Source organism: Chionomys nivalis, chromosome 17 (genome assembly GCF_950005125.1).
Source record: "Chionomys nivalis chromosome 17, mChiNiv1.1, whole genome shotgun sequence".
NCBI lineage: Eukaryota > Metazoa > Chordata > Mammalia > Rodentia > Cricetidae > Chionomys > Chionomys nivalis.
The window spans coordinates 1,561,449-1,587,789 of NC_080102.1; the positions used below are offsets into that span (position 1 = coordinate 1,561,449).

Genomic DNA, 26,341 nt, shown 5'->3' on the forward strand with positions numbered 1-26,341 from the left:
TTAAATAAAAGGAGGAACTATTAAAAAAACCAAAACCCTGGAGTGCCTTAGTGAAGGTGTTCATTTGCTTTAACTCCAAAGGAGAAATTAAGCTGTCATTGGTGTCAGGGGCATGCGCTGTGGCTTGTCTACCTCTCTGAAACATCTACAAAAGCCCTTTGATTAAGCCCTGGGTGGTGGCCTGAGCCAAAGCAGCCACAGCCTCTGCCTCAGGCTCCCCTCCTCCAAGGCACGGAAATGCACATCCCGAGTTCTCTGGGCTGCGACCCAGCACTGAGATCTGGATATGAATGAAGGGAAAATTAAACCCAGGGTGCATGTGACCCTCTGGGGAGACTCAGTGGATGCATTTCAGCACAGCCTTGAGGCTCGCAGCGAGCATGCCCTTTCTAATTGATCTCACCTGCCTTTGCAGTTCTCCAGGACTGATGAGAGACTGAGAGACGAGTTAGTTTTGCTGACTGAAGCTGGGTGCGCATAGTTGCCCCCGGCAAGGTGGAGCTTGGATTTGGCCAGATCCTTTATTATGCGCTCCAAAACGCCAATGTTGCTGTATCTGATCCATTTAGCCAACCGAACTTAGCCAAAGATACTTTTAAAATATTCGTAAATGTAATAATCTATGTCTGAAGCGTCCCTAAGCGCCCAATAAAATGAAACTGTCTTTATGGAATTGCGACTTGGGCAAATCTTGTTTTGAAGGTCATGCCTGTGTCATGCAGACCTTTCTCTACCCTGCCTTGAGACAGGAAATGAGGAGGCTGGCGTTTGGTATGCCCGCTCTGGGCCGCATGCTTCTCCATCTGTTATTACCTCCTTAAACTCTGCATAGACGGTGCTTTCTACACTCGGTAATTTTACGTCTTCCCGAAAACTGTTTCTTGAAGGGCATTTGCTGAAGTGTCCCAGCTAGGGCCAGGTTTACTTCCAAAGATGATAGTCACCCGTTGCTTCCCCCAAAGAGACTTAACTGCCGTGCTCCCATGGTGACCACCACATGGCTGTTTCCACATCGTCTCTTCGGGTCTCTACACAAAGCCACCTCAGCAAGACCACCGCTTCCATCACATTGTTTAAAGTGATAGTTCTTAAACACTTCTGAGTCCCTTGCGAGATAGTGCTGTTGATCCCTCATCAACGATGTGCTGGTCGGTGTTTCACAACTATCTTTCTAGACAGAAAGGCTTCCTTGGTGTAAACACTCCCACCATGGCCATTTCAAGCTGCCAGTTAACTGTTCTTCGGATGAGCTAACTCCAGCACACCAATGAATTCCTTACTAGACTCACAGCTCGTGATGGTAGAGATCTTTTATTTTCTTGTTCTGTTTGATTCACTATTGTTTTCCTTATGCAATGAAAATTTTCCTGAATGAACAAGTAGACTGATTCTGTCATTCACGAACATGTCAAGTGCATGCTAGATAACTGAGCTAGAGTCCCGAGTCAAACGAGTACTCGTGAGGATGTGTCTGCCCTTGTGTGATGCGCAGGATGGGGTCACGTCGCTGACAAATTAAGCATTAAACTAACATCGTGGTGAAAACGGCAGAGGGAGACTACAAGGAAGGACTTAACTAATGGCAACCGAAGTCCCCTTGGAAAATAGACTTTAAGATGTGTACATAAGAGTCAGGTAGGCAAAAAGCAGGCAAGGAGGAGTGTGAGCATCTGAGGTAAAAAGAAAGGCACGTGCAGAAGTCCTGGGCAAGAGAACGCTTGATTTGTGGGATAAAGAGGACAATATGGTGCAGCAGGAGCAATCGAGCAACATGAGCTGGGTAATTGTGCGGCACTCTGCCTCATGATAGTTTGTATGCCATGCTAGAGCAGCAGGAAGCCCATAGGCATGCTAGGCAGAGGGGAAGTGGTGCAGATTGTTCGGGTAGGCTAGCATAGGCACCAGAAGGTCAGGGAGCGGATCGCCATGGTCGCTGAGCTGATTCTGGCTCCTCTTGGCAGGGGAGATAAGTGACAGTAGCCAAGAGTACCGTCTTAAGGTGTCTATTGTTGTGAAGAGACACCATGACCGTGACAACTCTTATAAAGGAAAACATTTAATTGGGGCTGGCTTACAGTTCAGAGATTTAGTCTATTATCATCATGGCGGGAAACGTGACTGTGTGCAGGCAGACACAGTGCTGGAGAAAGAGATAAGAGGTCAATGTCTTGATCCACAAGCACCCGGAGGAGTCTGTCACACTGAGCATAGCTTGAGTAAAGGAGACCATAAAGCCCACCCCCACAGTGATACACTTCCTCCAACAAGGCCACACCTACTAATAGTACCACTAGCTGTGGTAGCCATTCTCTTTCAAACGTCACAAGTACCAAAGAGTTGATTGGCTCTGAAGGGCACAGAAGGAGGGAACACCCATAACTTCCAAGTTTCTGTGGCATCCTCTGCTAATCTGAAAGGGATATCAAAGGTCGAACTAATGGTATAATCCACACACCACAGGGACGCCTACACACAGGGACACCCACACTTCTTAGTGTTGGTCTGGTCCCTCACTGAGCTTATAACCCAGGTAAGAAGAATAAGATAGAAACACCCAACAAGTCTGTGTTTGTGACATAGATGTGGATTTATTTACCTATCTGACAAGTACCTGTTCAGCAACTCCAATGTGTCAGGCACCGTAATGGGTACAAGGCATGTAGCAGGCACCGTAATGGGTACAAGGCATGTAGCAGACAGACACAGATTCCCTACGCATCATGACGGCCTTTCTGGTATCTGAAACTAGAGACGGCTGCTTGCATGCCCTTGTCCTCAGGGACAGGAGTGTGTGGTGCTGAGTGTGAGGAGAGGCGTGGAGATATGGAGACTTTCATTTTCCTCTCTCTCACCTTCCCAGGATCTCATTTCTGTTCGAGGAAAGGACCTTGGGGAGTTAGGAACATCTTAGTTGAAAGGCAGGGCATTGGATCTTTGTCACTGTCCCTTCCGTCATGAAGCGCACGCCCAGGGACAGTACAGGGGCTCTGAGGAATCAGATCGACAGACCAGCTCACGCTCCCATGGGTCAGCAGATGTGCGCCAGCCTCCCCACACCAGGAGTGAATGGTAATGCTGCAGGACCCAGAGGAAGAAGGCTTTGAGTAGGCTCCTGGGAGAGATGAGCCGTAACTGGAGTCACCAGACAGAGGAGGCCGGAGGCTGTGCCGGGATAACACAGCCTCTCCCATGCCCCTGAGTTGTTTTTATCACCCTTCAGTGAAGTCCACCCAGACTGTGAGGAAGGGGGTAAAAAAAAAAAAGTTGTTTTTCAAAAGCATAAGGAATTGTCCAAAAACATCTGCATTTTCTTTTCAAATGGAAGTGACCACTGCCAGGAAAACAAGAAGTCATTTTGTTAGAACCCAGTTTCCATTTTATTCCTTTCTCTTTGTTTAATTAGGTTAATCCGCCAGTGGTCTCCCTTGGGTCAGGACAAATCACTCATGGCCATAAATCCCGACGTCCTAAAAACAGTATGAAAGAAAAAGCCACATAGCGCCAACTGGCAAGCTCGCTTTCCTGGGACAGTTCTTTGGGAATGAGAGCTATGATCCTTCCTGGTCCTACCACATTCTCTTGTGTGGCTGGAGAGAAAACAGTGGCGGCTGCCATCACCCTGTGGTTGGGAGCTGTTGCAGAGAGAAAGCTGAGCTGTGGGGTCGCAGGTCCTAATAAGAGTCTGAGTACCTCCCACACCAGAGGATCATGGGGACTTTTATCCATGGGCTCAGTGATTCTCGCCTGCTGCACTCTGGGGACTTTAAGGATGTTTAGCAAACACTACTGCCAAAATCCTACTGCCCCTGGCATTCAGGTTTAACGGAAGGGGTGTGTCTTGGCATCGGGAGAGAGTATGGGGCATGCGAGCATGTGTGCATGCGCCAGAAGCCAACCGTGGGTATTCTTCACGGGAACCATTCACCTTGCCTTCCTTTCCTTTTCTCTTCTCTTCCTTTTCCTCTTTGCCCCCGGCAGAGTCTCACTGGGACCTGGATCTTACCAGTCAGGCTAGGCTGGTGTAAATGGACATTTTCTGTCCTGACCACCCAGTCCCAAATAATCAACTCAGAGACTGAATATGAATTATAAATACTTGGCCGATAGTTCAGGCTTGTTACCAGCTAACTCCTACACCTAAATTAACCCATATTTCTATCTACGCTTTACCACGTGGCTCAAGGCTTGTGACCTCGTTTCTTACATGTCCTGCTTGCTCAGCATCTGGCTGGCGTCTCTCCTGACTCTGCCTTCCTTCTTCCCGTCATTTTCAGTTTGGCTTCCCAGCCTAACTTCCTGCCCAACCACCGGACTGACGGCTTTTTATTAACCAATGAGAGTAATACGTATCTTAGTGCAGAGAGGATTATTCCACAGCAGGCTGGCCCACTGGTGAGCCCACGGATCCACCCGTCTCTGTCTCTGCAGTGCTGGAATCACAGACACCACATGCTTCCCGTCTCTGTCTCTGCAGTGCTGGGATTGCAAGCACCTGGACGTTTTACATTGCCTGGCATTGAACTCGGGTCCTCAAGTTTGCCCAACAGGTGCTCTGCCGCCTGAGCATCTTAGAAGGGGTCCAGAAAATTCTAATAGGCAGTTGGGTTAAGACCCTTCTGCTTCGATAGACGGGGTCACACAGTAATAACCTGGAATTTGCAGAGTCCCAGCCTGTCCAGAAAGAATTCAGGCCGGCCTCACAGAGATCTACCTGCTTCTGCCCACCCTGTGCTAGGATTTGGCTTCAAAATACAACTTTCAAAAGGTTCGTTTGTGCTGGGCAGTGGAGGCACATGCCTTAAATCCAGCACTCGGGAGACAGAGGCAGGCAAGGAGATCTCTGTGAGTTTGAGGCTGGCATGGTCTACAAAGTGAGTTCCAGGACAGCCAGAGCTATTACACAGAGAACTCTGTCTTGGGTGGGGTGAGGGTGGGGCTTTTATAATATGCTAATTTTTCTCCTGTTTTTCTAAAAGCTCTTCTTAAGAATTTTTAAGCCAGGCAACTGTACATAAATGAATAAAAGCCCTCACCTCCCCCCCCACTTGCTCTTCATGGTTAGCAGGGGTTCTAGGGGGACGGGGGACTGGGTGACACTTGGGTAGAGCGAGGGGCTGCAGGAATTCCTGCCTCCCTGCAGAAATGGCTTAGAGGCAGCTGTTGCCGGTGAGCAGGAAGCCCATTTCCCCAGCAGCAGTGCAGAGAGCTGGCCACCTGCAGAGGGACTTAGAGTATAGTAAGGGAGACAGAGGCCACATCACGACATGAACACATATACCGTTAATATCATGCTACATGCCGGGGAGGAAAAGAACAGGAGTGCACTGACAGCCAGCGTGGGAGCCCAAAGCCCCGCACAGCTCAAGCTCCTCGCAGCAAGAGGCAAACGTCCCATCACCCGACAGGCACACCAAAGCCTGGGACTCAGGGCCACATTGCACGGTTTTCATTGTGCTAGGCTGGAAGTCAGACGAGATTCCCAGGGCTGAGAATATCTGTGACAGATGCTGACAGACACAAAACACAGTTTGGATGGAGTCACTGGTGTCTCCCTTGAGTGTGGCCCTGTCGTCTGTTGAGGAGAGTTCGGCTTCTCGGGTTACTGGAGGGTTCTCAGCCATCTGGTGTCTGTGATCCCTCCCAGCCTCGTCTGCCACTTGCCAGGGAACTCCCAGAGTAGAATACAACTGCCAACCCTGTCCTCCGTATCAGCATGGCCCCTCAGGCTTCATTCTTCTTCTTCTTTTTTTTTTTTTTTTAAATATTTATTTATTATGCATACAATATTCTGTCTGTGTGTATGTCTGCAGGCCAGAAGAGGGCACCAGACCTCATTACAGATGGTTGTGAGCCACCATGTGGTTGCTGGGAATTGAACTCAGGACCTTTGGAAGAGCAGGCAATGCTCTTAACCGCTGAGCCATCACTCCAGCCCCCATTCTTCTTCTTTTTAATGTGTACTAGTATAGATGTAATTTAATTAATTGATTAATTTGTTTGGGTTGGTTGTTTGTTTGAGAGTTGTTTGAGATAGGCTTTCTCTATGTAACAGACCTGGCTGTTCTGAAACGTGCTTTGTAGACCAGGCTGGCCTTGAACTTACAGAGATCTACCTGCCTCTGCCTCCCCATTGCTGGGACTAAAGGTGTGTGCCACCACCGCCTGGCTTTGTTTTTGTTTTAAGGAGAGATAACTCAGTGGTAAAGAATATACTGACTGCTCTTCCAGAGCATCTAGGTTTGACTTCCAGCACCCACATGACTGGTCATGACTGTTGTAACCCTGGTTCTAGAGGATCTGACACTTTCTTCTGGCCATGAGCACTACATGCATGGACGTGGTGCACAGACATACTGCTCATGACTGTTGTAACCCTGGTTCTAGAGGATCTGACACTTTCTTCTGGCCATGGGCACTACATGCATGGACGTGGTGCACAGACATACATGCAGACAAACATCCATAAAAAAAAGAAGTGAAAAAGTGCTCAATTTATTTAATGGAAATTCTGAGTCAGATGAATTTTTTATCTTTTCACCAACTTAATACGTTTATCCAAAAGCACAATACAAAATTCGAAGACCATGTAGGTGATATTACTTATTTATGTGTGTTCCTCTGTGTGTGCACACGTGTGTGCCTACAGGTGTGTGTAATGCGTATGGAGGTCAGTGGACACCTACACCTTCCTTGTCATTCTTTGGGCACTGTGCACCTTTTGCTCAAGGGTCCGTCACTAGCCCGTGTCTTCAGCAGGGGGACAAGGCCAGCTAACAGGGAATGCCAGCTGTCCCATCTCTATCTCCTGTCTCACTGCCAGGATGACAAGCTTGGCTTTTTTTTTTTTTTTTTTTTTTTTCCGAGACAGGGTTTCTCCTTAGCTTTTGGTTCCTGTCCTGGAACTAGCTCTTCTATACCAGGCTGGCCTCGAACTCACAGAGATCCGCCTGCCTCTGCCTCCCGAGTGCTGGGATTAAAGGCGTGTGCCACCACCACCCGGCCAAGCTTGGCTTTTTATGTGGGATTCTGGGGATTAAATGCAGGTCTTCATGCTGCCAAGACAAGAGCTTCAGAGACCAAGCCATTTCCCCAGCCCCTTGGAGGTGACAGCCAACCATAGCTGTTAGAGAAGCTGTTTTTGCCATGAACGATACCAAGTGTAGACTCATGGATGTTCATGGTGCTGAGAATGAGTGACAGTTGAGGGCTTATCCCTAAACAAGGTTTTTACGACACCCCCTATGAGGCCCAGGGACTATCACAGAACAGGAAGCAGAAAGAATGTAAGAGCCAAAATACAGGGCAAAGGGCTGCAGAATGCTGTCCCCAGGGGACAGCAGCCACTGCTGCAATCACGTTCTTACAGCAGCCGTGGCTGCCTGCACAAGGCATCCCAGCATCAGGCAGAGTTAATCACAGATCCAGGAGGGACTTATGGGCCCTACCCTTCCTTCCTGGGCTACTGACTTCTGATGGGTTCCCGGGAAGGGGCTGTCATTTTCTTTAGTTGTATGTCTGTTGGTAACACCACCCCCAGGCTCTAATGGATTTCCAAACTCCAGCTTCCACAGACACCCTGGGTAAACGCAATGGGGCACCAAACAGAACGCACGGGCATGAGTGTGGAAAGGGGCTGGTAGTGAGGGGGACGAGGGGAGTAATCAGGTAGCAGTACATGTCTGAGATTGTCAGAGGTCAAATTTAATAAAACGTATTCGGCTTTTAGAGGCAGGGTTTCTCTGTGTAACAGCTCTCACTGTGCTGGAACTCATGCTGTAGACCAGTCTGGTTTTGAACTCACAGAGCTCCACCTGCCTCTGCCTCCCGAGTGCTGGGATTAATGGGATTAAAAGTGGGCACTGCCACTGCCTGGCAATAAAAGATATTTTAACAAGGAAGAATGATGAGGCTGGAGAGGAGGACCTGAGTTCATTTCCCAGCACCATGTCAGGTGGCTCCCAATGGCCTGCAATACCAGCTTCAGAGGACTGAAACCCACAAGCAGCTGTGCTTGTGAGCACATGCAAACAAACACACGGCTAAAATTAAAATCAACCTTCGTTTAAACGATATAGACTTCTTTTTAAGTATAAGTGAGAGTCAGGGACTAACAGAGCTTTCTGAATACCTGAATTTTATCACCCTTGATGTAGTGACACTTTTTAACCAAAGGAACTTCCCTTTAATACCTCCAATCCCTTTAATATCTCCATGCAGTCCCTTTAATGCTCCCTGACTTTCTCTGGTTTTAATGGCAGGACTGGGGGTAGAGCTAGTCATTTCACGGCATCTGAGCAGTCTCCTTGCCAGGAAACAGCACCATCATGTCTGCCCATCTGTGCCAAGGAGAGGCTGAGTCAGTGGAGGGTTGAAGGTGCCTTTAACCTTACCACCCTCTTACATATTCCTACACCCACGGCAGGATGCGCATGCCCATACGCGCATTCCCACACCGCATGCCCGTGACGAGTTAGCTCAGCACTTTGTGGATACGTGGTGGCTAGCTGACTCAAACAAGGGCATGAAGAGTATCCTCTCCGTGGTTCCCTGTAACCGTCCTTAGCTCCTCCCATGGCATTGGCTTCTCCATTTTCCTCACCCAGTGTGGGGAATGAATGAGTTGAGTGCATGAAGACCTCTCCTGTAGTCAGATGTGTAGAGGAAAGGCTGGTGGGACCTGGGGATTGAAGTTGTACTTACAACTTGCCATGTGTCTTAGTCAGTGTTCTGGTGCTATAAGCGGTACCATGACCACAGCAACTCTTATAAAGGAAAACACTAATTGGAGCTGGCTTAAAATTTAGAAGTCCATTATTGTCATGTTGGGAAACATAGCAACATGGGTGCTGGAGAAGGAGCTGAGAGTCCTACATCTTGATTGGCAGGCAGCAGGAAGAGAGAGCACTGGGTGGGCCTGGCTTGAGCATTTGAAACCCCAAAGCCCACCCCAGTGACACACTTTCTCCAACAAGGCCACACCTCCTCATAGTGCCACTCCTTATGACCAAGCATTCAAATCTATGGGGCTATTGGGGCCATTCGTACCCAAACCACCACATGCAGCCGAGTGGTGAGTCTGTAGCTCCCTTGGCTGCCTTTTCTGCATGATGTCAAGGCTCACACAAGACAAAGTCACCTCCTGTATGCCCAAAGCCTAGGAATGGTGCCTTAGGGGAGCAAGTAGAAGCTCTTGCTCACAACCCAGCTCTCATGAGCCCTCAAAATCATGCTCAAAGTGGTTTTCATGACCACAGAAAAATACAAAATTGATTTTAATTAAAATTATTTCATGAATTTTCAGATAATTCCAACTTTGAAAATGGTTTTATCATCGGGGCAGTGGTGGTGCATGCCTTTAATCCAGGCACTCCAGAGGCAGAAGCAGGCAAATTTCTGAGTTCTAGACCAGCCTGGTCTACAGAGTGAGTTCCAGGAGAGCCAGGGCTACACAGAGAAACCTGTCTTCAAAAACAAAAACAAAAACAAAAAAGAAAAATGTTTTTATCTACACTAAAATGGATACAATGTGGTTGCTCTGGGTGGTAGGACTGCAGGTGGAGCTTCCTTTTATGTGTTTTGCCCCTCAGTCTTCTACAATAATCTATTAAAATGTGCAATGTTATTTGAGGTTACTGTCATAAGTGCTATAGAGTTGAGTTGCTGTGGGCCAGGAGCACTTCTGCTCCTGAGCTGTGTGCTAATGGTTCAACTTTGCCTCAGTCCAGGATCTGTGTGCCTCAGAGGACCACGGCTGTGAGCAGCTATGCGTGAATCTGCCGGGTTCCTTCGTCTGCCAGTGCTACAGTGGCTACACCCTGGCTGAGGATGGGAAGCGATGCACAGGTAGGTGTCTCTTCAATCATGCGTGCTGAGAAAGGACGCAGAAGTACAGGAAGGAGAGCAGCATGCACGAGGCCCAAACAGTCCTTTAGGTCTTAATGAAGTAGTCGGTGCTGTGCTTTAGTTTTTAGGCAGAACTGAACTTTAAAGACTTCGTTTTTGCTTGAGGTCAGTATTTGCTTATTCCAAACCCTTCACATGAGGCACGCTTATGACAGTCTATGTAAATATAATTGCCTGTTACATCACTGCTTGTAAGGGACAGTGCTGTGGAATATGCCCTTTGTACACCATAAAGAATTGCCTCTCGAATTGGTTTAGTAGAATGCTGAGTAACTGGTAGCTAGGCAAAAAGTATGGGCTGGATAGCCAAACTGAGAATACTGGGAGGAAGAGGGAAAGAGTCACGGGGATATCAGCCAGCTGCAGAGTAAGCAGGATGTGTACAAAATGAGGTAACAGCCATGACCCACATGGTGAAGACATATGGGTTAGTTCAAATGTAAGAGTTAGGTAGTAACAAGCCTGAGCTACCAACCAAGCATTTATAATTAATGTTAAACCTCTGTGTCGGTTATTTGGAAACTGGTGGGTGGGACAGAAACTTCCACCAACAAGCAAGGTGGATTTAGAGCATAGTTTGGGGACCTAACTATATAGCTCAAGTGTTATATATGAAATTTACTTGGTGATGGGCAGGGGTGCTATGCAGTACCTGAAAGACCTAGTAGCCTTATCCCTCATTTTGGACCTGCAGTTCAGAGAAAGGCCCAACTGTCTGTATTGACATCAAGGTCACAGAAAATAAACAGCCTTGAGAGCCAGGGAAGGGCTCTCTATGAAGTGCTCGGAGCTGCAGGCACAGCTCACAGTTGAACGCCCTCCCCATTTGGCATCTCCACACTGATCAGTTGAGAGATGGGGTAGAGTTTTCCTGAGCCCTTGCAGAGCAGGCCAGCAAACCCCTAAGATGTATGAAGCCCCTTCTTGATTAGCTGCAATTCCTTTGCCTGGTCTCATTCATCATTAGAGCAAGAAATGGTAGGTAAATGCCAGGTGTTCAATGAACTGGACGGAAGTGAACGGAGATTCCTGACCAAGTCTTGCTTCTCTGTTCTATATCCCGTTGCTTCCAGAGATCATGTTGTATCCCTTCATTCCTTGTTCCCCTCCACAGTATATGTTTATTCTTTTGCATTTCAAATGTGTGTTTCCCAGCATGCCCTGATTATTAGTCCACAGTATATGTTTATTCTTTTGCATTTCAAATGTGTGTTTCCCAGCATGCCCTGATTATTAGTTAGGGGTATGAAAGACAAAAAAAAAAAAAAAAAATGATCACTTGCTATTTGCTTGGGAATAATGAGAGTAATGTGACTTTGTTTTCCATACTGGAAGGTTTGAAAACTCCCCTCATCAGAGATCAGCGAATGGAACTGGTTTACTGAGTACTGAGTCCTAAAGCTATTTAGGGCGGGGGGGGGGGGGGGGGGGGCGGGGGGAGGGGCGGTAATTTGCTGGTGGCGACCGTGACCGAGCGGCAGGATATTCTGTTGGCCATCATTAAAAAAGAAGCCAACACATAACCACCAATACTAATTATTTTGTTTCATTACTTTTTATTGTAAAACTGGTACTTAAAGGATGAGAAAATCACTGTTAATAATTCATCGCATTTCTACCATACTTCCCCTAGAAGTATCTACTATAAAACCTTGGTCCATGATGAACAAGAAGTTATACTGTTTATTTTTATCAGCTGGGTTTTTTTTTTTTTTGCCCTTTCCTGATGATGTTACATAAGTAGAAACTTTGTGAACTGAAAAATTAAAAATAAAAAAGGTGGAGAATGGGCCTCTGTGAGGAAGGACGGGGATAAGCATCAAGGTGTCGGGAACACAGTTCTGATTGACTGAGTGGGGGAAGACACAGCATAAACTAAGAGCTTGTGGGAGTCCCAGGGGATAGACGAGGAGGAGGTCAGTCCATGGGAGGCTGGGAAACTAGAGGGTGGTGGGGAACCCGGTTCTCTGCGTATTATTGAATAATTGCCTGATTGTCCTAGTGTAGTAGAGAATCTTTGTGTCTCTCAGGATTGTGCTGTAAGTTTGGAATTTGACATTTGCTGAGGAGCTGAAAGAATGAGCGAGAACACACTGTGTTTGCCAGGAGCCGTGCCGGCCGTATTCAGCCAAGACGGGTATTTTCCCTACTGATGCTTATAAGCGTATGAGAATGTGTTGGGCTGGAGGGATAACTCAGCCGTTAAAGGCCAGGCTCACAACCAAAATGCCAAGAATGTCTTGCCTGTATTAGGCGGTCAAGCAGGAAAAACTGTGTATCCTAATGTGACCTGGGTCTCGTCCCTCTGATGATGCTGGCATTACCATCTTCACAGCTATCCTTGACAGCCATTGACTAAGCCTCTGGGGGAAGCAGACCATGAGACGAGCAGGCAGATCTCTGTGACTAGTAGCCTCAGCTAGGGAGTCAGAATTCTCAAAAGTCAATTACTGTTCCATGGGGCTGTGTTGGGAGCCCAGGAAATCAGAGAATCCTGAGAGGTAGAGAAGAGAGAGACATCTGAGGGACTAGCCTAGAAGAGCTGCATCTAGAAAGAAGAGTATCCATCGGACAGATGAGCAAGCAAGAACCTATATGATGGGCAGGGATGGTATGGAGGTGGAAGTGTTTCCAAGAGAGATAGCATAGTAAAATATCATTAGAAGCTACACAAGCAGCCCTACAAAGACATCGCTCTCAAAGATGGAGACTCCGGGAGCTATAAGATACCATAAAACAAACAAACAAAAAAGCAAAATCACCTCATCGTGTTTTAAGTAAGATTACAATTTTGTGTTGGGCCACATCTTGACTATCCTGGGTTGGACACTGAAACTTTATGATCTTGAACTTTTAAGACTCTAAGAATGATGCCATAGTGACAGAAAGAGATGAGAATGGATTCAAGGAAAGATAGCCTGGAGTTTTGGACAAAGCAAGGTTGGAATTATGGGACAAGGCAAGGACATGTCAGAGAGAGAGAGAGAGCGGAATAGCCCAGTGCAGAAAAGGATGCTTAGAAAGCCAACAATGCAGGCAGGAAGCGACGTGTTTTTCCCTTGTTCCTTTTAATGTGCATTTAGGTTTTATGAGTTTAAATGGCTATGTGTCTTTACTTGTTTTGAAGGCATCTGGACCCTCAAGCCTTACATACCAGTCTTCAGTGAAGTACATCTTTATTTCATGTAATCTCTGAGTGTTTTTTTTTTTTCATCCACAATGAGGAGTCATGACAGCTACTACAGACGATTTGAGAGGAAAAATTACTGAGTAAAGTTCCCGGTGTGCACTAGGCCTTGGTCATGACTGTGAAAATAGCCATGATAGTGACTGTTTCCTGCCTAGGGATGAACTGTGGAATGAGAAGTGGGTGGAAGACTGAGCCATAGAGAAAGCAGGAAGAACTAAGGGCAAGAAAATGTCTGTGGATGACCATCTAAGGCTGTGGAGGGGAGGGAGAAAGAGAAAGTGCATTGAGGAACTGCAGAATATGGTGGGGAGAGACTCTCCATGGGCTTTCTATTGCCCATGTGATAAAGTATAGTGACAAATGTCCATCTTGGCCTTTATTGCTTTGCACTAATGTGCTGTTTATCTCCGAGGTCAGCTGAGTTGTTTATCACACATTGGGCAGAGCCTGGATGTGGCAAGGCTCACTTTTGATTCTGTAACCTTAGCCCCTGTGATCTGCCTGGACAAGGGATGACAGCCTGGAGTTACTGTGTTCTTTCCGTCTATGGAGGTGCACGTAGACTCCAGGCAGAGACGATGGAAGGGATTTTGGTGGAGTCGGTGAGGAACAGTGGAGGTGTTGCTGACTTGAAGAGGCGCTCCATGTCTGCCCCTAACCTTGGCCTTCCTTTTCACGAATGCAGTTTCACAACTAAGGAAGTTATGTAACGAATCCAAAATATTTGGTGAAGAATGCCTGATCGGAGTGGACCAGAACTATCCGGACCTTACACCTCTTTGAGGGTCAGATGACTGGAAATGTGTTTCTTCACATTCGACTGCCAAGTGCTGGTCTGGGCTGCCATCCCTAAGTGGCCTGGTAGTGAATCAATGATAGCCTTGATACTGTGAGATTTTATAGACCAGGGTCTTAGGAACCTACAGTCTCTGAACCCTGCCTTTCCCTAGTTCAGACAGGTGTGCACACAGAGAATAAAGCAGCATGAGAATCAAGGCCGAGGAGAAGCTCGTCTATGAAAGTGGCCCGTGGCTGCTAAGGAATGGAAAATACCATCCAAAAAGGGATATCCTGGGCTACACATGGAGCTGGGTGGGCGTGGTGACATAAGCTTGTAATCTAAGCACTCAAAAAGCATTGCTACAGTTCCAGGCCAAACCCGTCTACATTCTGAGACTCTGTCCCTGCCATAAAACCCAAAACAAACAACTCCACCCCCAAACATCTGCCTATATACAGTTGTATTGTAATTGTTTTTGTTTAAAAACAGGTGTACATTTAATAAGTTATATTTAATAATATTTTCAAAATGTTAAATAGGCTTATTTGAAAAATATGATATTTAAAGTCTTCATTGTTTAAATAATTCCCATTCTGATTTTTCAGTTTGGAGTTCTTTAAGTAGGCACAGAATTTGAAAAATTCTGAAAAATAATCTAGAGTCATAATCTTTGATATTGATGAAAAATATTTCAATCTTTTATATTTATAATAGCATAAATCATTGTAATTTTGATCAGCACACAACCTCAAGATTCTCCAAAGCTGCTGATTTAATTTTTATGGCTTGTATAGTATATTCTTGCTTTTTAACAGGGACTATTAAAATTTAGCCTGCATGAGAATCCCCTAGGGGCTGTTAACACAGATTCTAGGTTCCCATACCCAGAATTTCTGATTCCACTTGTGTAGGGCAGGATCTGAGGACTGATATGGTGGGCAAGTTTGCAAACGATTGTTGATGTAAGCAGTTCACAGACCACACCTTGACAGTGCACGCCTGATAGACATACCACACGGTCAGTGGAAGAACAAAGGTGTTCAAGAGAACAAGTGTTACAGCACAGCTGCTTACGAGGATGCATCAGGGTGAGGTGTGTACAGTCTCGCACGCAGGGGCTCAGACTGCATCAGGGTGAGGTGTGTACAGTCTAACACACAGGAGCTCAGACTGCATCAGGGTGAGGTGTATACAGACAGTCTAACACACAGGAGCTCAGACTGCATCAGGGTGAGGTGTGTACAGACGACAGTCTCGCACGCAGGGGCTCAGACTGCATCAGTCACATCGAATCCCAGAGGCCTTAGAGAGGAAAGCGTCGGTTTATCAAGAACTGGCTATGAGTCGGGCTATGGTGATACACGCTTCTAATCCCAGCATTTGGGAAGCAGAGGCAGGCGAATCTCTGTGAGTTGGGGGCCAGCCTGGTCTATAAGTCAAGCTCTAGGACAGCCAGGACTGTTAACACAGAGAAGCCTGTCTCCAAAAAAAAAAAACCAACACCAACAACAAAAAGAATTGTTTACGTGGTGTCAACGGCTGCTTCTCTGCAGTGTTACCTTGCATATCCTTCCATAGCTTCTGAAAGAGGGTTGATCACACCTTAGGAGGTGGAAGAGAAGCTCAAGAGTTACCCTTATTGCGCCGGTCTTAGGGTTCATCTTATCTCTGTTTCCCCCAGTTCAGTAGGTATAAATGTACCTTGTGATAGTTTTTATTAGCCTTTCTCTGACTTTTAAATATATCTGTCCATCTTCAGGAATGAAAACCTAATCAAAAAAAAAATCTTGATTCTTTTTTTTTTCAAGGGGAATCTCGGGGTGTTGTTTATTTATTCATGCTTTTTGCAGCAAATGACAATTTAACTCTAACTGTATTTGTTATAGGTATCCTGACATTCTACTGTCCCCTTCTCTGTGCTTCTAACCAGATGTGACCGTGTGTTGTTTTCTGCAGCTGTGGACTACTGCGCCTCAGGAAATCATGGGTGTGAACATGAGTGTGTAAATGCTGAAGGTTCCTACCTGTGCCAGTGCCATGAGGGATTTGCTCTCAACCCAGATAAGAAAACATGCACAAGTAAGTTACACACGCGCGCGCGCACACACACACACAGAGTGAAATCGCTGTGGACACTGGGGACTTATAACTCTCCCATGAATGGATTATCACATATTAAGTCATGGGGCTCTGCCCCTGTTCCTATCAGGCCTTTCTAAATCACCCTAAGACTGTGGCTTACTTGGTCTCGATGTCTCCAGGCAAAATATTTGAAGGCATCTTTTGTTGGGGACTCCGTGCGGGCATGCTCTCCCAGCATCTGCTAGCATGCTAACTGTCCCACATGCTGCCTCAGCGCGGCTGTGGCTGTCATTATAACAGGGCCTGAGGGATATTTTCACTGAAGCTTTGTGGCTTGTGGGCTCCAGCTCTGAGTCCACGTGAGGACCAGAGAATCGCTGAACTGAAAGGAATTGAATGTGGTTTCTTGGGGGTGGGGTGCGGATAGGTGAACCTTCGTCTTTTTAGTTCTGTTTGACTTTAGCTATATGCATAAATATTGAAATTGATTTGAACTCCTAAAATTAGAACAGAAAATCTACAAACTAAAGATGATCCCCAGTTTTAAAAACGATGCCAGAAGGATTCTTTTAAACTTAAAGGTGCAAGGGTCTTCAGGGCTTCTGTGGGTAGATTATTATCCTTCAGTACAGTGAAAGACCACGGGAGAGATGCCTGCTTCTCAAGTCTCAGGGCCCAGTGGCATTTTAATGAGGTTCAATAACAATTAAGAGTAAAATAAGGGCCGGGCGGTGGTGGCGCACGCCTTTAATCCCAGTACTCGGGAGGCAGAGGCAGGCGGATCTCTGAGTTCGAGGCCAGCCTGATCTACAAATGGAGTTCCAGAACAGCCAGAGCAGTTACACAGAGAAACACCGTCTCGAAAAAACAAAAAAGAATAAATAAATGTACCATTGCATTGTGTATCAATGACAAAATAGGATTTTAGTTTATAAAAAGTTTGTGTGCCTTCCATCTTTTAAAGGTACATCCAGTGTGTGCTTCTGTACATGTTTTCAAAAGCATCCTCCTTCTATTCAATTCCTTAATATCAACTGCTTCAAACCCCAGGGGCCTGGCACATTACATCCAAGACATGCTCTTGGAGCCCCAAATGAAGGAGGCACAGACCATGGCTGGATTTTAAAGTGGGTTTGCTGGGAAGGAAAGCAGTTCTGCAACAGCACCAGAAGGGCATTTAGACCTCCACGCCCAGCACACAGCTCATGCACAGTTCTTAGTCTGAGTAGAAAGGTTGAGTAGACTGCTCTCCTCCCAGGCTCCCCTCCTCTCTGTACAAAACTTGAGCAGTCCTCAGCAAGATGCTGTCCACCTCTTCCCACCCCACGCCCAAGAAACCACATTCTGAACTATGAACAACAGTCAGGCTGTCGCTGCGGCTGGGAGCTGTGGCTGTCGGGCCCATGAGTCAGTATCCCCATCAAAGAGGGACCCTGTGCTCCTAGGTCAATTCCCCTGGGTGATCTTGGGGAAAAGCTCACGCTGCAGTTTCCTCAACAGCAACAGGAGATGGTAATCCACACTCTTGTCTCGAAGACTAAATAAGATCATCTGTAGAAGAGATTGGTCAAATTGTCAGGTGCCAGTTACATTTTTATGAACGATGGATGATACTGGCATCTGGGAAGGGGGCTCAGTTGGTAAGGTGATTGCTGTGCCAGCAATGCAGTTTGAATCTCTGGAACCCCTGTAAAAAAAAGGGGGGCACACACTGAGGAGGTGGAACCAGTCTAGATGGATGGGTGAACTACACGTTCAAAGACCCTGACTCCAAAGAATCAGATGGAGAGCAATTGAAGGAGATACACAATGTTAACCTCTGACCTCCAAACACATGTACGTGCACACATTCATATACACATGTGCACACATGAACACATACACACTAACCTAAAGATAGTACTGGCCTCAAAGAATTTTAGTATTAATGGACATGTAACATATGTCCTGACCAAGCATAAAAGTACATACAAACTCAAGACTTTTCTGTTGAAAGTTGGTGGGAACCAAGTCCCACCACAGAGAGCAAGCAGCTGAGTCACTGTAACCCAGGATGCATGTAACCCAGGGCTCATGGTGTGATGCAGGCAGGCTGGACTAAGATAGGTGTGATCCACAGCACATGGTATGATGCAAACAGGCTGGACAAGGGCAGGTGTAACCCAGGGCACATGGTGTGATGCAGGCGGGCTGGACAAGGGCAGGTGTAACCCAGGGCACATGGTGTGATGCAGGCAGGCTGGACTAAGACAGGTGTGATCCACAGCACACGGTATGATGCAAACAGGCTGGACAAGGGCAGGTGTAACCCAAGGCCCACGTGTGATGCAGCCAGGCTGGACTAGGGCAGGTGTAACCCAGGGCCCCCATGTGATGCAGCCAGGCTGGACTAGGGCAGGTGGAAGCCGTGTCCCGTGATCAGAGGAACGGGGGAAACACCTGTCTACTCTCAGATCTTCCTCCTTGGGGGAGTCCTGGCTCTCACTCCCACCCTATTCTCCAGAATGGCACCATCTCCCCACCTGCCTCAGCATGTCCCCTACGACTAGACCCTATTCCAGACTCAAGAGTGATACAGACAAGGAGATCTGAGCTTTGCCATCAGATCCTGAGGTAGAAACTGCCTTGTGGGGGCCTGAGAGAGGTCTGACTGGGAGTCAGGGCAGAGCTCTTCCAGCTGGGAGGTCTCACCAGTTAGGCTGGGAGCCAGCAGCTCAGCTATCTTCAGACTGTGTTAGAGGCAAAACTGTGAAGCTGGCCAGCCCAGTGCGTGGGCAGAGAAGAATGCTCGGAAAGCTGTGGAGTCCAGGCCAGCACTAGGGAAAACTGCCCCCTAGAAAGGCCACATTCCCACCATCCTGGGGAGCATACAGGAGCCAGATGGGAAAGCCTGGCCATAGAGAAGAGATGCTCCAAGCACTCAGAAAAGGGTAAGAGAAGTAAAGAGAAAGCCGGCCTGTGCAGATACAACCCTGGAGTCTCCTGTCTACAGCAGGACAGGAAAGAGCTGAGAGACAGCCAGTGGCAAGGACAGAGACATGGGGGCCAGCCAGGCAGCCGCCGGGCAGCTACCTTATTAGTACCTTGGATATGTCACAGCCCCAGCCTCCTGTAGCCACTGCTGTGTGGTGGAAGAAAAAAAAAAAATCCAGTTCTTGCACACTTCCAAAAGATGAGTAAAATTTTTTAAAAAAAAATAATTTACATTTCAGTCCCTATTTTTAGAAGACTTATTGTTCTTTTTTAGAATATTTGTGTGGGGGGGGGAGGTGGGGGGTACTCTATGCCCACGTGAGTGCAAGTGCCCACAGAGCCCAAAAGATGGTGTTGGATTCCATGGAGCTGGAATCATAGGGGTTTGTGAACCACTACGTATAGGTGCTGGGAACCAAACTTGGGTCCTCTGCTGAGTCAATCCAATTGGTAACTGTACACTTATTGTCTATAGAAGGTACTCTAGTCAAGGCAGTACACCAAGCATGACTAATGTGTGACTGAGCCAAAATGTGCTCGTGTTTGCTACCCAGACCCAAATAATCACACAAAAGTTATATTATCTACAACACTGTTTGGCCAATGACTTAGCTGTATTCCTAGGTAGCTCTTACATCTTAAATTAATCTATTTCTTTTCATCTATACATCGCCATGAGGCTGTGGCTTACTGATAATGTTCTAGCATCCTTCTTCCGTGGCTATATGGAGTCTCAACTCTATGCTCTCTCTCTCTCTCTTTCTCTCTCTCTCTCTCTTTCTCTCTCTCTCTCTCTCTTTTTCTCTTCTTCTCTCTTTTTACCCCGCTAAGCCATCGGCTGAAACAGCTTTGTTCATCAGTCAATAAAAGCAACACATTTACAGAAGGACAAGAAATAAAATTCAACAGAGATTAGTGGTATCCAAAAGTGTCCACATAGTGGGGTGTGGCAGCACAGACCTGTAACCCCAGCCCTGAGGAGACAGAGACAGGCGCATAACTACAGGTGTGAGGCCAGCCTGGTGTATGTAGTGAATTTCAAGCCATCCAGGCTCTATAGCAAGACCTGGTCTCTGGAGGCACACACCTTTAATTCCAGTACACAGGAGGTAGAGGCATGGGAATCTCTGAGTTCAAAGACAGTCTGGCCTAGAGAGCAAATTCCAGGACAGCCAGGGCTACACAGAGAAACCCTGTCTTGAAAAACCAAAACCAAGACCAAACAAACCTATAAACAACCACTTCTGGCTAAGATCAAGTATTAAAAAACAAAACCAATAGCCGGGCGATGGTGGTGCACGCCTTTAATCCCAGCACTCGGGAGGCAGAGGCAGGAAGATCTCTGTGAGTTCAAGGCCAGCCTGGTCTACAGAGCAAGTTCCAGGACAACTAGGGCTGTTACAGAGAGAAACCCTATCTTAAAACCTGCTCCCCTGGAAAAAATTTGTTGAGTTCTAGGCCAGCCTGGTCTACAAAGCTAGTTCCAGGACAGCCAGGGCTACACAGAGAGCCTGTCTTGAAAAACAAAACAAACACAAACAACAACAACAACAAAAAGAAAAGAGTGACATTTGATCAAAGGCTTGAAAGAGATAGGTAGAAGACAGTCTTAGCACAGGGAGTGTAGCAACAATACAAACACTTTGCGGGCAGGAACTGTGAGACCCTGCTGAAGACAGCTGGGACATCTGTAGGACTAGGAGAGGCTGTGAGGAGCCGTTGTGAACTAGGACAATTTGCCCTTCTCCCTTCGTGGCTCTGTGGTGGATTCCAAGCCCCGCCCCATTCCAATAAAGCCTGTAAACCCCGCCCCATTCCAATCATGCCTGTAAACCCTTTAGTTCCACCCTAGACTGAGATCTTGTCTTGGTTACTGTTCTGTTGCTGTAATAAAACACCATGACCAAGGCAACTTTTAAAAGGAAACATTTCATGGGGACCTTGCTCACAGTTTCAGTGGGTTCATCCATGATCATCATGGTGGGCAGAGGTGTCAGGGGTGTGAGATGCAAGCAGACATGGTGCCAGAGCAATACCTGAGAGCTCACATCTGTCTGCAAGTTGGCAGCAGAGAAAGGGCGAGACTGGACCTGGCATGGGCTTTTGAAACCTTAAAGGCCAGCCCCAGTGGCACACCTCCCCCAACCAAGGCCACACCTCCTAGTCCTTCCCAAACAGTTCCACTAACTGGGGATCAAGCATTCAAATATACAAGCCTATAGAGACCGTTCCCATTCAAACTACTTCAGGTCTCAAACTCACTTTGTGTGCATGCATAGCATAGGAGGTGGGGTGGGGTGACATGTCTGTGTGGGGATGTGTGTGCTGAGTTGGATCTCCTGGAGCTGGAGTGACAGGTTGTTGGGACCCATCCAGCCTGAGTTCTGGAAACTGAACCTGGCATCTCTGCAAAAGCAGCATGTTATCTTATCCACTGAGCATCTCTCCAGCCCCTCTTTGGATTTTTAATAGTGACATCTTTGGCTATATATAGTATTCTTAGCCATGTTCACTGATTTTTTTTTAATCTCTGGATACCTCCTACACTGTTCTTTTTTCTATATTATTTATTATTTTCCATGGCAACTAGTTTTGTAATTATGAGCACATATATTTATTTTTTATTACAAAAGTAAAATAAGGGGGCTGGAGAGATGGCTCAGAGGTTAAGAGCATTGCCTGCTATTCCAAAGGTCCTGAGTTCAATTCCCAGCAACCACATGGTGGCTCACAACCATCTGTAATGGGGTCTGGTGCCCTCTTCTGGCCTGCAGGCATACACACAGACAGAATATTGCATACATAATAAATAATTAAAAAAAAAAAAGTAAAATAAGTTTATTGTAGACAACTGATTTTTACAGAAATGAAATTATATAAAATAAAACCATCTATACTCTATGAGCCAGAGACAAGTATCATTAATCACAGTTTGTTTCATTTCCTTCTAGACCTTAAATTTTAAAAATAGGATTACATTTATTTGTTTGGGCCTTTTAAGATTTACTTATATTGTGTAAAGGTGTTCTATCTGCATGCATGCCAGCATGTCAGAAGAGGGCAACAGGTCTCATTATAGATGGTTGTGAGCCACCATGCCATTGCTGGGAGTTGAACTCAAAATCTCTGAAGTGCTCTTAACCGTTGAGCCATCTCTCCAGCCTGTGTTTGTTTGTTTGTTTGTTTTGGTGTGTGTGTGTGTGTGTGTGTGTGTAGATAGCTGTGTGCGCCAAGGTAAATATGTAGAGATCAAAGACAACTTTAAGGTGTCAGTGGATTCCAAGGATTGAGAACTTAGCAGCAAGTATCTTTATTTGTCTAGACATTTGCTGGCTCTAATTTTTTTTTAAATTTTTATTATGATGTGTGAATGCAGGGCTAAGTGTGCCATCGCATATAGTCACAGGACAACTTTATTAAGTTAGTTCTTTCCTTCCGCCTTTATTTGTTACCATTCTATGGCTGTGAAGAGACACTGTGATCAAGGTAACTCTTATAGAAGAGAGCATTTAACTGGGGGGTTGCTTACAATTTCAGAGGATTAGTCCATTAGCATCATGACAGGGAACACAGTGGCAGGTGGGAAGCCAAGCTGCTGGAGAAGGAGCTGAGAGCTTTATATCATGATCCTCGGGCAGCAGACAAAGAGAGAGACAATAGAATGGGCCTGATGTAGGCTTTTGAAACCTCAAAACCCACATCCCAGTGACACACCTCCCTCCAACAAGGTCACACCTTCTCCATCAAGGTCACACCTTCTCCATCAAGGTCACACACCTTCCAACAAAGTCACACCTCCCTCCAACAAGGTCCTCTTGATTTCATCACACCTCCTGATTCCTTCTAGTCCTTCTGAAACAGTTCCGCTCCCTAATGACTAAGCATTCAAATATGCAAGCCTCTGGAGGCTGTTCTCTGTCAAACCACCAAACACAGGCTCCAGAGATCAAACTCAGATCATCAGGCTTTTACTAAGTGTTGACCCATCTCAACAGCCTCCCCTTTTAAAGTGTAAACGCACGGATATATTTTTATAGTGTTAGAACATATAATAACCATTGAATCTGGAGCATTTTAGCACATCATTTGCATGTTATAAAACATTTTAATGTCTGCATCATATTTTGTATATTACCTGGTATAATTTACTGAACAGTTTTTTGTGATATGTTTTTCACACCAATATGCATAAATCCTGTGTTTTTATGTTCTTAGGAACAAAATGCAAAACAATTTATGAAGTCAAAGATTATTGACATGTCATGCTGGATAGTTTTATGTCAACTTGACATAAGCTAAGGTCCTCTGAGAAATTTCAGTTAGGAAAATGCCTTCAGCTGGTCTATGGTGGCACACATTTTTAATCCCAGCACTCAGGAGACAGAGGCAAGTAGATCTCTGTGAGTCCAAGGCCAGCCTCGTTGACAGAGTGAGTTCCAGGACAGCCAGAAATACACACAGAGAAACCCTGTCTTGAAAAACCAGAAAAAAAGAAAAGAAAATGCCTCCATAAGATGGGGCTGTAAGCAAACCTGTAGGCCATTTTCTTAATTAGTGGTTGATGAGGAAGGGCCCAGTTCATTGTGAGTGGTGCCTTCCTGGGTTGGTGGTCCTGGATTCTTTAAGTAAGCAGGCTGAGCAAGCCATAGGGAGCAAGCCAGTAAGCAACACTCCTCTGTGACTTCTACATGGGTTCCTGCCTCAGGTTCCTGCCCTCCTTGAGTTCTTGTCTTGACTTCCTTCAATGATGGGCTATGGTATGGACGTGTAAGCCAAATGAATCCTGTCTTCCCCAAGTTGCTTTGATCACAGTGTTTCATTACAGTAGTAGTAAGTAAACCAAACCAAGACACATGTTAGGTCTTTTAATGTGTGTGCAAAATTAACTTCTAAAATACTGTATCAATATATGGTCTACCATACATGTTTTGAGGAGATGAGATTTTTGTTTGTTTGTTGTTTTGTTTTGAAACAAGTTCTCATCATGTAGCTCAGGCTTGCCTTGAATTGGTAATTTTTGTCTCACCCTCCTGAAGGCGGGGATTACAGGTGCATACCACTTTACCTGGTGAGAGGTTTTGGTTTGTTTTTTCATAACATACTAATCATCTAGGACAAGTTTCTTCTCGTTGTTGTAATTACCGAGTTTTTATTATTATTTTTTTTATAAAACTGTCTAGTTATACATTCAGTTTATCAAAATAAAACCTTGTAGATAAGTAGAAATAAATTAGGAAACAAATCAAAAAGGCAAACAATAACGACCTAAGCAAGATCTGAACAAGAGCCACCCTATAGATGGGCCGATCTCATGAGGCCCCGCCCATTTACAAAGAGTCACAGTTAAGGAATGGGAGAGTGGGCCAGTAAGTCTAAGTCTTTCCCAGGGAGAGCCCAATGGGTAATCTACCAAATGGTCAGCCCTGAAATCACACACGTGCAATGTGAAACAGACTCAGCAGAACGTGTGTGTGTATCACACACATATATAACATGTATATGTTAAAAAGTATGTATATGTGTTTCACACATATGTGTATATATAAATATATGTGTTGAAGATACACACACACACATATATGTTAAAGACATATACATATGTGTGTGTTAAAAGTATGTATATATGTATCACATATATAGCATATATATGTTAAACACATATATATGATAAGGAAAAGAGAACTAAAATTTGAGAGGGAGGGAAGTGAGGGTGAGAAGGGTTGGAAGGAGGAAAGGAAAAGGGGAATGATATAATTATTTTAATTTTAAAAATTAAAAACAAGAAAATGCTAGCACTCAGGAGGCAGAGGCAGGTGGATTTCTGTGATTTCAAAGGCAGCTTGGTCTACATAGTGAGTTCCAGAACAGCTAGAGCTACATAGTGAGATCCTGTCTCAAATAAAAAAAAAAAAAAAAGAAAGAAAGAAAGAAAGAAAGAAAGAAAGAAAGAAAATTGTTAAATTTCTTACCAGACTAGCTAGGAGAAAAAGGAGGGAGCAGACACAAATCCCCCCAAAATATTAAGAATGTGGGAATCACTATTGGTCCATTGAAAGGAAAAATATTACCACACACATATATGCCAACAGCTCATATGATATAGGCAAATCCTTTGAACAACACAAAGAAGAAATAGGCAACCTTAATAGTCATGTCTCTTAAATCAGTTTAACTTACACCTTAAATCTTTACACTGAGAAATCTTTAGACCTATTTGACTTAACTACTAAGCCTACCAAGCATTTGAGCAATAACTAATGCTAATTCTATACAAGTGACTCCTCAATATTAATGATAAATGCATTTCAGCTCATTCCTAAGTCAGCATTACCCTAATGCTCAAACCAGAATAAGCTGTAAGAAAATTTTACCTAGAAATATCTTTGTTTTTTTAGCAGTCAGGTCAACAATATACAAAAAGAGCAATGCATCATAACCATGTGGGATTTAGCCCAGGAATTCAAGGTTGGCTTTAATATTCAAAACTCAATCAATGCAATGCACAATATTAACATGCTAAAAGAAACCATATAAGCCATTTCATTAGATGCAGAAAAGGGCACAAATAATATATGATACACATATAATATATGATACACATACAATAAAAATCTTTCTGTGAACTAGAAGTAGAGGTAACTGCATCAGTGATTAAGTAAATCCATCCTGACACCCACATAAACAGGAGGAACTGTGGTCTTGCTGACCAAACAGCCATTCCAGCTGAGTCAGTGAGCTTCAGGTTCAGTGAGAGACCCTGCCTCAAAAAAAATAAAGTTGGGAGTAATGAGGAAGGCATCTGAGATTGACCTCTGATCCCCACACTTGCACCCACACACATGTGCACACACATACACACACACAATACACAGGTTATACACACAGAATACACAAAAACTTTATTAATGAAAAACTATTAGCTGTCATACTTAGTGATGGGAGATTGAATTATTTCTTTATAAGATCAGAAACAGCAAGAAACATGGCTCATCAATAAAAGTGCTTGCTGCCAAACCTGTGACCTGAGTTCAATCCATTGGATCTACATGATGGGAGGAAAAAAATTATGTTGGTCTGGGAAAGTATGTCAGCAGTAAAGAAATCGGGTAGCATGTGCAAGACTGCACAGCACTGAAAACGAAGCTAAATATGACCCAGTGCATAAAGCCCTTGCTGCTGAGTATTGGGACCAGAGTTCAGAACTCCAGTACCAACCTAAATGCCATCCTTACCCAACGCAATTTTTTCTTTTATGTTTTTTTTTTTTGTTAAATATTTTTTTATTTATTATGTATACAATATTCTGTCTGTGTGTATGCCTTCAGGCCAGAAGAGGGCACCAGACCTCATTACAGATGGTTGTGAGCCACCATGTGGTTGCTGGGAATTGAACTCAGGACCTTTGGAAGAGC

At 45.3% G+C, this 26,341-nt stretch overlaps 1 protein-coding gene across 2 annotated transcripts in view; it reads left to right on the forward strand.

Moving 5' to 3' along the window:
- Positions 1–26,341, forward strand: part of Matn2 (matrilin 2) — a 116,029-nt gene that overhangs the window by 63,468 nt on the left and 26,220 nt on the right. For both annotated transcript variants that reach the window (XM_057792171.1, XM_057792170.1), the window contains exons 5-6: positions 9,721–9,843; positions 15,831–15,953. In XM_057792171.1, coding sequence (XP_057648154.1) covers positions 9,721–9,843; positions 15,831–15,953 — 246 coding nt within the window. The remainder of the gene's footprint in view (positions 1–9,720; positions 9,844–15,830; positions 15,954–26,341) is intronic.